The sequence below is a fragment of the Eulemur rufifrons genome, chromosome 21 (assembly GCF_041146395.1).
Source record: "Eulemur rufifrons isolate Redbay chromosome 21, OSU_ERuf_1, whole genome shotgun sequence".
Classification (NCBI taxonomy): domain Eukaryota; kingdom Metazoa; phylum Chordata; class Mammalia; order Primates; family Lemuridae; genus Eulemur; species Eulemur rufifrons.
The window spans coordinates 17,824,042-17,836,462 of NC_091003.1; the positions used below are offsets into that span (position 1 = coordinate 17,824,042).

The 12,421-nt window shown below is 52.9% G+C and overlaps 1 protein-coding gene across 3 annotated transcripts in view; it reads right to left on the minus strand.

Moving 5' to 3' along the window:
* Positions 1–2,854: 2,854 nt before the first annotated feature.
* The window catches only part of KREMEN1 (kringle containing transmembrane protein 1), a 59,823-nt gene continuing 50,256 nt past the window's right edge, over positions 2,855–12,421 (minus strand). The window contains exons 6-10 of one of the 3 annotated variants that reach the window (XM_069497590.1): positions 11,530–11,862; positions 10,060–10,269; positions 8,581–8,665; positions 6,917–7,073; positions 2,855–2,882 (exon numbers count right to left, since the gene is read on the minus strand). In XM_069497590.1, coding sequence (XP_069353691.1) covers positions 2,880–2,882; positions 6,917–7,073; positions 8,581–8,665; positions 10,060–10,269; positions 11,530–11,862 — 788 coding nt within the window. In that variant the 3' untranslated portion in view covers positions 2,855–2,879. Of the gene's footprint in view, positions 2,883–3,071; positions 7,074–8,580; positions 8,666–10,059; positions 10,270–11,529; positions 11,863–12,421 lie in introns of those variants that run through there. The other 2 variants (XM_069497591.1, XM_069497589.1) reach the window with 2 other exon arrangements.

A 12,421-nucleotide genomic window follows, 5' to 3' on the forward strand; every position in this document is an offset into this window, starting at 1 on the left:
GTACGCATTCACATGATCAATATGCAAGGAGCAGGTCGCCCAAAGGGTGTCCTGGTCCACGTTCAGCACAGCCCGCCACTGCCTGCCCCCAGCTGCCGGGCGTAGGCCCATTCAGCGGGGGCCTGGTGGCTCCAGACAACAGCTGGAGACCAGAAATGAAGACTTCCAGCTACAAGCAAATGTTGCTGCTTCTTGAGGTTGAAATATTCTATCCCCAAAGTGTCCCTTTCAGCTGAGCAAAAACAATCCCCCATGGGGACCCGACCTCGCCACAGAGGAACAAAAGCTTCCCAGTTCTCTGAGTCCCAGAGACTGTCTGCAGTTTCAGACACGCACGGCCTAGTGGGGAGAGAAGATGGTCATGTGACTTCCAAGCTTGGAGACAAGGTCACCCTTGTCCAACCCTTTTCCCCTCCACAGGAAGACAAGCCTTTGACTGCCTGACAAAGGGTGAGGCGGACGCTGCCCTGGTGCTGGCTCCTGGGTGTGGGTTTTAGGATGTCTGCTTCTCTCAGGTTCGGGAGAACACAGGAGAGGAGGTCAAGGTCAGTGGTCCCCAAAGTCCACTCGAGTGAGTTTGGGGGTCTCCTCCTGTCCCCTTTGTCCCATAACCCTAAGGGGTTTTTTTTAGGTAGGACAGTTGCACATTCTGACTACATTTATTTATTTTTCTGTTGCAGCCCAATTTGTCTCTAAGAAATTTACCAGCAAGACCACCCCATTTGTTTTCCACCAGCCATTCCTGCCATTAAAAATATTTTCCTTTGTGGAAGGAAAGAGCTTCTGGGAAAGAGAAAGAAAGCTCAGGGAAGGCAAACACTCAAGGAAAGCTGACCTTTAAAGGTGCCGTCATGATGCAACAGCTGCCGCAGCAGCAGGACAAAAGTTAGCCAGGGAGGGGACAATGGCAAAGGGAAGGGCATGTCAAGGTAATGCCCCTTCCAGAGAAGCATCTGGAATAACTGCTGTGCTGCACCCACCCTACCCCTACCTTTCTGTCCTGCAACGACTCTCTGGGCTGAAACAGTCTTTGCAGTCGAGCAACAAACACACCGCCGTCCATGAAGGAAATGGCGACTGGAACTTGCACAACTGTCTAAGTGTGGACAATTTGTTTCAGAGGAGGTGACAACTTGATTTCCCAAACAAATGAAAGTGGGCGTCAGACTTTGGTGAGCATCAGCATCATCCACAAAGCCTCGCAGGGATTCGGCCGGGCGCCTGCCTGTCCACCAGCACACAGGGATTCCCAGGCACGCAGCTAATGCATCACACCTGGAGAACCGTGTGTGTCTCAGGTGGTGGTGATATTCTCTTGTGGGACTGGCCCGTGCCCCCGTTTCTCCGAGAACCCTATATCCTAGCAAAAACTGGCTGGTCCAGAGAGACTTCACCTGGCCAAGTCATCTCCTGAGAACTTGGAATTGGGACTCAAAGAACCAGCAGTCTGAGAGTGCCTGAACCAGGCAGGTTAGAGGTGTAGGTTCCTTGGCTTCTGGGGAAGTCCCCCTCTCCAGTCCCACCCCAACCCACCCTGGTCCTGCACAGGTGCCCCCTCAGTGTGTCCCAAGACACTGTCCTCAGCAGCTTTCTGGGATTGCTCCAGACACCCCAAGGACATCGTCTGCACCCACATTTCCATGGACTGTGTTCCCCAGGCCAGACCCGTGTGTGGGTCTCGGGCACCTGTCCATTGCCTGCTGGACGGCTCTGCTTCCGTCCCCACTGGGACCCCACTGGACGCAGCCCAGATGGAACTCGTCAGGTCTCCTCTGACACCTGGTGCCTTTTACGCTGCTATCTCAAAGAACAGCCCCGCTCCCCGCCCAGGCACCCAAGTCAGGTTACCTGGGCACCATCCTAGACAACTCCTTGTCCTTTCCCCCGCCCCTATTCTAGCATAGAAGGAACATCTACCATTTATTGAAAACAGACAACACGTAGTAATTCATGCAACCCAATGTCCCAGCATCCCAAAGGCAGGTAACTGCCCCCACGTGACAGATGAGAAAACAGGTGCACAGGGCTGGGTCACTTGTCCAAGGTGGTGAGTGGTGGAGTTGGGGTGTGAGCCCTGTCCCGTGGGTGTGGCTGGCCTCTCTCTCCACAGCGCCGGTGTTGGGGGGCCTGGCGGGCCCTCCGCATCTCTCGGCCGGACCTCTGCACCTTCCTGCCCCGAGACTGGTCTCGTGCCCTCTCTGTCTTACCCGACTCTGATCTGTTTTTCTGAACGCAAGGAGGAAATCTTTCCACACGGGGAATCTGATGTCCTTCCTCTGCTGCAACCCTTCAAAGGCTCCCTGTTTCACCCACACGGGCCTCACAGCTCATGGACGGGTGGCTGTGCTCCCAACTGCTGTCGCACACTGCCTCTCTGAGCCTCAGTTTCCTCATCAGCAAAAGAGGGACGATGGTACCAAGGTGGTAACAACCTGTAAAGGGCTGTTGGGAGACGCACAGTGCCTGGCGCCACGCAGGCGGCTCACACGTGGAGCTCCTATTAGTACTGAAAAGGAAACGGTGGGGGGGAGGGGGGGAGGGAAGAACCGAGGGGCAAGATCAGTTCCACCTGGGATAGTAATTACATAAGCCCTTTAGATACATTTTCTCACTTCATCTTCGTAACTCCTGAGGAATAGATGCAATTACAGTTTGCAGGTGGGGAAACTGAGGCAGAGAGGCAGACTGACCGACTGGAGGCCGGTTCAAACTGGGATCTTTCCACGTGCACAGCCCCGCGCTCTTCCCCAGGCCCCCCCCCCCCCCCGTATGCTGTCGGGGAGGTGGGTTGATGCGGAATTCCTGCTCTTCCAGGGCTTACCGGCTGAAGGTCCACTGAGAATCAAAGCCGTGACAGGACTGGAGGAAATCTGGAGCCACTACTAGGAAAAAGCAAGCAAAGGGTGAGGCCTGGAGTTAAGAATTTCCATCACATGACACCTTCCTCCTGTCCCTCCGTCTCTGGGGGGGGCTCCCATAAAAACGACAGCCCGGGGCCCATCACTGTTTCTACAACAATGAGAATATTTATTTTCTCCAGACAGTAAAAATAACATTTTTTTTCTCTTTTGTAAAAGTTAAGTACCATTACATTCCATTTTCTTAAATAACAAAATCCTAAAAATATATATTAAATTGTATACAGTGCCTCACACTTCATCTTATATTTTAAAATACATGATGTTTCTATTTTATTCTCAACGTTGCATATTAAGAGCATATTTACAAATAAAGCCTTGTCATCCAAAGTCAAGTCCCTGCTGGAAGGTGAGTTTGGATGGGGAAGGTCTTCATGTGCAGGAATCCCCAGGACGGCAGCTCCCCACGCAGGCAGGGAAGGGACCCCCAGGCCGTGCTCCTAAAGACACTTCCTTTCTGAAGTGGATTCACCTCTGACTTTCCTCCACACTCCACTTCTGCCTTGTTGACTGCGCTCAGCTGGGTAACACTGAACCTGTGAGATGGGCCCGCCGGAGGGTCCGCGGGCGGAGGGTCCGCGGGCAGAGGGGAAGCCCTGTCACCTCTGAGCCGTCCAGCCCGAGGAGGGGCAGCTGTGGCTGGAAGGTTTGGAAAACACCCCACACCAGGGCAGCTAAGCTGAGAGACCTGGCCAGGAGGTAGAACAGTGAGGAAGGTAAACAAAGACACCAGAGGAAACAATCAAAAGGTTAAAAATTTCCAAGGTAGTAACAAAAGCAGACATCAACATCAAACAGGAGATCTGAAACCCAACAGGCTGCCAGGTGACTGGGCTCTGTGGGAGCCCTGGCGTGGACTCAGCAGGATTCCAGAGGACAGTCACTTCTAAGTGGCCGTGAAGAGTAAGTGTGCGTGTCCGGGACACATGGGGGCTGGGCGATGCCTGGCCAGATGCGGGCGGATCCTGCCTAGGCTGACAGTGGGGCGTGTGGGTGAAGCCGTGCCCGGGCACGCCCCACGGCTGGGCCCCGGGGCCAGGACAGCTGTACTTGCTCCTGCTTTGATCTCTGTGGGCTTCTGCTGACTGGAGTCTGAGCCAGAGCCCACTCTTCAGAAGTCAGAGCAGCCCAGCTCCCTCGCTCACCAGAGAGGCCTCAGCCCTGTCCTGACGGGGGTTCATTCCTACTCACTCTCTGCTTTGCAAGCGATCAGACAAGCGTGGAAGAACCCAGGGCACTGAGTGCCTCCTGCCCGCCACGTCAGAGGGACCAAGGGCCCTGGGAAACACCGCTGGAGACCAGCCGGCCGATCCACCCCCAGGCGCAGTCGCCACGGGAAGCAGCACGACGGGCTGTCGAGGGCCCTCCTGTCGGAGCACAGGCCAGGCGCAGGCCTGGTGCCAGCACGGAACGGGGTGAGGATGGCACTCAGACCTGGGCGCCCCCTGCAGCCTCCTCCCATGCTCTGTCACCTCAAAGGGGCTTTGGGCAGGGTGCCTTCAGAGCACGTCCACAGTGATCCCCAAAGCCCCTCCCCGTCTCTTCCACATCCTTCTGCTGTTTCTGTCATTTACATTCCTCAGGGTCACCCCTTCCAGTCACCTCCAACACCCACTTTCTGTCTTTTAAAAGAGGTTCTTAAAAGATCAAGTGCTTCCTCCTTCGGGGCTCCTGGAAGCCGGCCTCATCTCTTCTGGGGTAATTTATTTCTCAGGTGTTCCCTTAGTGGCAGGGGCTGTCTGTGGGGTGTCGCTGACAGGTCCCGAGGCCCTGGCCAGGCTGCGGGGGACCCCACGCTTACGGGTTTATGGAGGTTTGGCCTGGGACGATTTACAGCCCTCCTTCCCCCGTGTTGCCCTGAGGCAGGTCTGGGTTTCCCAGGGCTGCTCCAAGGACAGCAAGTCAGTCCTGGTGGGCTGGGACTGCGGGCTCTGACAACACCCCAGTGTGGGCATGGCCCGAGAGGTGAGGGGCAAGGTGGGCGGCAGGCAGCTGAACAACTGCCCCTCGGCCAGGCAAACCCTTCCTGGGGCCAAATCCACGTTCCCTCTGTGCTGCGAATGGATCTCTTCACAGCACAGTGACTTCGGGACTACACACACCTGACACTTGCATTCGAGAGGAGATTCCACAAAAGCCACAAATAGCTTGGAGGGGAGACTGCACGTGTTGATGTATTTCCAGAGGTCCTTGTGTGTGACAGGCCTCTGCCTCCAGACCCAGGGACCTGCAGGCAGCTGCTCTGGGGTAATCACCCTTTCCAGATCAAAGTGCGAAGATAGCACTGGGTGGCTCCCAGCCCTCAGCAGGGCGTCCCATGGTGCCTGGGGCGGCGCCCTGCCCACCTGTGGACACACCTCCCCATTTTCCTCCACCAAATGCCCCTCTGAATGCCCCTCTGACCGCAGCTCCAAGCCTCCTGGCTCAGGCTGCTGAGTGTCACCTCTTGCTGCAGACACTTCCCAGCTGGCCCCGTATAACCCCCTCTGCTCTCCCAGGAGCAGTCGGGCACAGATGGGGTGCCAGAACCCCAGTAGAGGCCACAGCAGGCAGTGGCTTAGGGACTTGGGGGAGGTAGGCAAAGTGCTCCAAAGAGGGAACCCAAAGGCCAGCGGCAACAACTAGTGAGGCCCAAGTAAGTGCCTCTGGGAGAGGCACGCTCTGACAAAGGCACACGCTGCTCTTCTCAGCGGCCGTGGACAAAACCTGCTTCCGGATGGCAGGGACTTCCAAATTAGAGATGGCGTTTAACTTACTCTCCCAACTGGTGGCCACTGCACCTGGAGCTCTCAGTATTAGGGCCTGTCCTCAGAGGATCTTCAGGTGGCAAACCCTCCCTCCCCTCACAACAATCTCTGCAGTTCACCTCCCTGTCTGTCTAAGGGGCAGGGTAGTGGGCCAGGGACAAGAGTCCTCCCCTTCCCCCAAGCCGTTCCCAACCCCACTGCCTTCCCTGAAGGGAATACAGAAAAGAGTACAGCCCCCCTGTCCCCGGGTGTTTATCATCTTCTTTTAAAACGCAAGACACTTCAAGGAGGGCCCTAAGGCCCCATGTCTCCCGTGATGCTGCCTGAAGGCTAAAGCACAATGTTTATACTCCCCGTTCAGAACCGAGAGTCACAGAGAGGCCAGGCCTGGCTCAAGTTCCACAGGACTGTGAGCTGCTGGGGGGGGGGGGGGGGGGCCAGGCCAGATAAATCCCATCTGACAGGTCTTTCAAAGCTTTCAGTAGAGGTTGTTGCATGAATAAATGAATCAATGTTTTATATTTCCACTCCTCGAGCTTGCTCTGCAGGTTACTGAGCTATGGAAAGAAGAATCTAGAAAGAAACCTGTGTGGGGAAGGTGACAGGTTTGATGTGAATGAATGGGGCTTTTAGACCCTATTCAGGCCCCCAGGTTGGAGGAATCCTGTCCTGGCCCAGCACCCAGAGAGCAAGGCTCTAGGGTCAGCAGAGCACCGGCCCCCTTACTCTTCGCTAATGCCCAGGAGTCCACACTCAGACGGGACCAGGCCAACCCTCAAGACCGCCTGAGAATTCTCCCCGTCTGGCCCTGTTCCAAACCGTAAAGACCAGGAGAAACTGATCTGCGTGTGGACAAAATAGAGAAGAAGCAAGAAAGACTCCACGTACACTAAACCTACCCAGCATCCGACGTCATCTAGAATGCACCTGAGCCCAGTGCCAGTCATGACTGTCCCCGTCCTCTCAGCCCCACTACCCCGGCATCCCCGTTGCTAGATCAGAGAGAGACAGACGCAGAGAGGGCCGAGCCCTGGGGCCTTCGGTGTCTCTCCCAAGTGCAGCTGATGAAGCAGGAGGAATCCGGGCTACGGCGCCCCTTCCCAGTCTGTAGGAGGGGGCCCCTGAAGAGGCCCAGGTGGAGGGACAGGCAGGGAAGAGTCGGTGGGAGAAGAACCGCAGGAGAGGTCAACCCCAGCAGGCTTGAGCTCAAAGAGGGACCTCGTGTCCACGGCGGGGTTTTTAATCACTCACAAGGGGATTACGGTCATCTTGTTGACTCTGACCCTTGAGTTTCTTCTTAAAGATGGAAATCGAAGTAGAAGGCTTATAAAAAATGCTCCAGATTTCCCCTGAAGTCCCTGGTTGACGACAATCCCTAAGGTCACCTGAAGCAGGAACACGATGGGATCTGTCAAACAAAAATAACAATGACAATCTAGTAGATCAGAACAAAGCACCCAGAACAACCTACCATCTCATGAGATACCGAGCCTAAGAAATGGGACGTTAAGCGAATTGAGGTTTTAGACCTTTAAAGATTTAAAAGACTGTCATGTGGATGAAGTGTGGCCTGGGCACCAAGAGAGATTCCGTCTCAAAATAACAAAGAACTTTCTAACTAGCAGAATGGTCTGAGAGAGTCTGAATTTTCAAAAAAAATTTTTTTAGATAAAAAAAACTCTGTCTTTTAATGCCATTTACCTGGAAACCCACCCAGCTAAAGCAGGATAAAGGCAAAACTTTTCTGCTTGAAGCAGAGGCCTGCCTAACCTCCGGTGCTGGCCCAGACCCCATGTCAGCCACGCTGCTTGGCAGGGAAGCTGCAGAGGGACTCTGATGTCAGAGGGGAGTTAGGTGTGCACTTTAGGGCCTCAGCCATGCTCAGATGTTAGACCCTGTAGAAAGCATCCTGCTCTGCAGGGGATGTGGACAGGATTGTGCTTGAGAGTCTTCCCTAGAACATGTAAATTGTGACTTAAGAAAAAAAAGAAATACATATATATATTATACATGTCATTTAAAAGGCATGAGAGTGAGGTCAGTAAACAATAATAAGGACACTGTTGCCACTGAAAAATTTCAAGTGTAGGGCGGAGATGTCTACGTAAGGTGGTCCCAATATGGCCAAAGGCAGCTTTCACAGGGCAACGGTGGAGCCTGAATTTAATGTATAAAAAAATCTGTAACAGGAGGCAAGTGAGAAGGTCAGGAAAAAGGGGGCTTTTACTGGACATCAATTTTCAGGAAGGCCATAAAATGGGGAGGGACTACGAAATGCAGGAAAGACAGAGTAGGGGCCTAGAAAAAGATTAGAAAGAAGTCCCTTCTGTAAGTACACAAACATCAGTAGCATGAACAATTGCCCTTTTGCTGGAGGTGGAACTATTAAACCTGAGCAGCAAAATAAGGGAAGATTTTTTTTCCCCCAAATTGGTCAGAATTAAAGGATGAAGCTTCCCATAAATTTCTTCAATAACTGTTTTAAAATAATTATTAAGCAATAGTGACTAAAATGTTGGAATACTCTTCCCAAGATGTTTCCCAATTTCTAGAAGGCATCGGGAAGTATGCGTGGCATCGTTCCAGGAATTTTTACTATAGCATAAAGATCTCTGTAAGGGACTAGCAAAATGGAAAGTGTTGCTTTTTAAGCCAGGACTGCTACAATCCTCCTTGAAATTGTATCTTTTGGACACAAGGACAAACACAATCCCTCAAACCTTGATGAGATTTGTCCAGTTGTACATTTCACTCTACAGAGAAGGAGGAAGGTCTATTGCCTTATGCCGTCTAGGACTAAGGGCTTTGGAATTATGTGCTGATATTATAATTGGATCTAGAGAAATGAAACATAGTATAAAAGGAATTCCGAGCCTTCCTCTTCCTGGCAACAGGCAGCTCTTTCTTGTACTCACTTGAACGTGACATGCAGAAGTATCTTTGCTACAATGGCTGTGACTGTGAGGATGAGGAGAGTTGCCAGGCCATACACTGTCCATCCTGCAATTGTAAGAGACAGAGTTTACTGGACCGGTTTGTGCTTGGTTTGCAAAAGGAGGTCTGCAGGAGGACCCAAGTGAACACCAACAGCCCGGAGATGCAGGTCTGGCTGAGGACTCCCTGCAGGCGGGGAGCAGCCAGCAAGTGTGGCCGCAGGAGCAGCTGCAAGCTGGGCTGGGCACGGAGCCCCAGGCTTTCTGAGCACCTTGCCTTGTTCTAGAACTCCTCTCTGGGTGAGGCCGGTGGTATGATCTAAAGTACTTTGGACTCAGAGTTGAAAGGGGGTAGTGTATGTTCCGTCTCTACCACTAGAACAACTGTGCAACCACAGATGAGTTACATAAACTCTTTGGGCCTCAGTTTCCTCTTCGGAGGAATGAAATGTGTGACCTATAAAATGCTACCAGGTGGCGGGGCATGGTAGCTCACACCTGTAATCCTACCACTTTGGGAGGCTAAGGTGAAAGGATCGCTTGAGCCCAGGAGTTTGAGAACAGCCTGGGCAAGAGTGGGACCTTGTCGCTACAAAAAATAAAAAAGATTAGCCGGGTGTGGTGGCACGTGCCTGTAGTCCCAGCTACTCGGGAGATTGAGGCAGGAGGACTGCTTGAGCCCAGGAGTTTGAGGCTGCAGTGATCTATGATGACACCACTGCACACTAGCCCAGCAACAGAGCGAGACTCTGTCTCAAAAAAAAAAAAAAAAAAAAGCTACCAAGATCCACAGCAAGATGACGCAGAGCAAGTGCTGGAGAGGCCCCTCCTCCCTGACCTTCTATGGCAGGTCCTGCGGGGGCCTGGAGAGCAGTTTGAAAGCCTCTAGGCTAGGTCACCGCCGATGGTACTCTCCAGCACATGAAGGCACCCCTTCCTTGGCAGAAAAGAGGGACTGGGGAAGTATGCACCCAACCAGGGGGGCCAGCTTAAACCACAAAAGGTCATCGCCCACTCGCTATGCCTCTCCTGCATGACTTTTCTTCATAGCTCTTATCACCATCTGATTTTTTATTTCGCCTCCTGTCTTGCTCCTCTCACTTAGAAGCCACAAGAGGGCAAGGATTCTGTGTGGTTCACTGAATATAGTCCAGTGCTTAGAACAGTACCAGACACTGCTGAGGCACTTACATATCTTTTGAATGAATGAATGAATGAAGCTCTTGCAAATGTCAATGAATTCAGGGAGCTATAACTTGGGGCTCCAGAAAGATAATCTCAATGTGAGAAGACACTGGATTAGCTGATTAATCGAGCATATTTTCCCAAGGACTAAGGAACGGAGCCGATGAAGATGTCCCGCAAAGGCTAAGACAGACTATAGGTCAGAGCCAGTACCCCCAACCTGCCCCTGCACGAGCAACACCCAAGAGTTGTTTCTGTCACTGCCAAGGGCACTACCTTCAACTCTGCGGCTTCCAGCCCCTATTGATGGTGCCCAGGAATTGCTACCTGGGACAGTCTGAGGTGGGTGGCTGGGGCTGGTGGTGATGACGTAGAGGACTTTGGAGGACCGGGCAGCGCTGACGCTGAGGTTGGCCTGCTCCGTGATCACCTCGGCCAATGTCTGGTTGACGGTGGGTCTCTCCTGTGGCGGTTCTTCCTTGACGGCTGGAAGATCAAAAGGAATTAACTGGGGAGAGAGCTATGGAGACAAGGAAGAGCTGTGCAGCGGGGAGAGCACTGGTTATGAAGAAAAGGCCTTCTTCTCTGATTCAATTCCAGGTGCAATTCCTTCCACTGGTCCCACTCAGCCCAGAGCAGAACTTGCCAGGCCCTGGCTCTGCAGGAGGCAGAAGGATGGAGCTGTCAACTCCTAATTATGTGGCTGGTCTCCTCTGGGACGCCTGAGCATGATTTATAGTTTCCTCACCCTTGTACTTTGCAGCTGCGGCTCCCTCTCCCTGGAAGGCCCTCTTCCTTCCTGTCTATTGACTCAAATCTTACCTGTTCCTCAAGACTGACCCATCTGCAGGGAGGCCTCTCCCACCGATCTCCTGTAGCACGTGCTACCTGAACTCTTCTTGAGGTTTGCTATCTAGGACCAAGACTAGGTCTCAGACACTGTGTTTCTCGTGTGCTGCCAAGGAGGCGTGCCCAGCACACATATTCACATTACAGGGGCAGAGAGCATGGCTCCACTTTAGGGGGGTTTGAAGAAAGATGGTTAATCAGTCTTGTGGGATTGGCTGGGATGATTAGAGGCAGGAAGATGGACAAAATTACCTCTTGAGAGCCTTCCTAGTCTACCAATCTCAGCTTTTTCTTTAGTTATTCTTTTAACCCTCCCACGAAAACTGTCATTAGAACTACTAAAATAGGCTGGGCATGGTGGCTCATGCCTATAATCCAAGCTTTGGGAGGCCAAGGCAGGAGGATCACTTGAGGCCAGGAGTTCAAGACCAGCCTGGGCAACATAGTGAGACCCTGTCTCTACAAAAAAAAAAAAAAAAAGCTAGCCAGGCATGGTGGCACATACCTGTAGTCTCAGCTACTTGGATGGCTTAGGTGAGAGGATTGTTTGCGCCAAGGAGTTTGAGGTTACAGTGAGCTATGATTGTGCCAATTCACTCCAGCCTGTGTGACAGAGTGAGGCCCTGTCTCTGTCTCTAAAAAAAATGAACTATTAAAATAGCCAAATTGACAGGTTTCACCTCTTTCCTGTATCGTGAGATGTAAACAAGTCATGAACTGGGAAGGAGGGAAAGAGCCGCAGCCTTGGGGCAATCTGTGAGTTGCGTCAGTCGCTCCTGACTCCCAGTCCACCCAGCAAGAACTGCCCAGGGGTCGAAAGTCACAACGGTGAGGGAGGAAAAGAAGCCCGAAGAACACAGGCCCTGAAGGGCCCCCGCGGAGGTGGGAGTGTCTTACCTTGGTATAAGACAGCAAATCCCTGGGCCTGATTGACACGGTCAGAGAAGAAATACAAGATGACGAAGTCCAGGGAGACATTGAAGGACAGGGGCGGGCGGCTCCTCCCGTGAAAGCGGGCCAAGACGCGGTGGGTGTAGCCATCCAGCAGTTCCACCATGTCCGCCGAGTCCCTGATGTCGAACAGGGGGAAGCTGAAGTGGATGCGGGAGGCCCCTGGAACCCGAATGGTCCAGTAGCAGACCCTTCCCGTGGCGTAGGTGTCGGGGAAGTCGGGGGAATAGACCACGGAAGTCATGGCTGAGTAGTTCCCACCGCAGGCGCCAACGAGAGCTGCAGGAGACAAAAAGACAGCAGGCCTTCAGGCTGGGTGTCCGCCACAGGGCACGCTTCCAACACTAAAGCACACAAGATGCTTCCTAACAAACAAGATCTCGTTTGACATATTGTTTCCGTCTACAAAGCTAGACTATCTTATGTTTCAGGATTGAGTCACAAAGTGAATCGCTTAAACCCTGGACAAATGACCGTGGAGACTTTTTTTTTTGCCCAGGAGACCTTAGAATTAGCACAGCACAGTGGTGTGGCCTAGGCTGGGGCCGGGCTGGAGTCGGAGAGTCTGGATTTGGGCCTGGTGGGGCCAAAGGATCCCATGGGCCGCACTTCATTTGCAGGCTTCTCACTTCTCTCGGTTTCAAGGCTGGGGAGACCACCACCTGCTCCTGTGTCACACGGATGTGCCAGGGCCCACGAGACAAAGCACAGGAGCCACTCAGGCCTCTTTGCAGGGGAGGCACTTGGGGAGGTAAAGTCATCCGAAAAGAACGGCTTTCCAGCTGTTTGGGCATCTCCAATACCTTAGAGGTGCAATGATCCCCTGAGGGGGGCACTT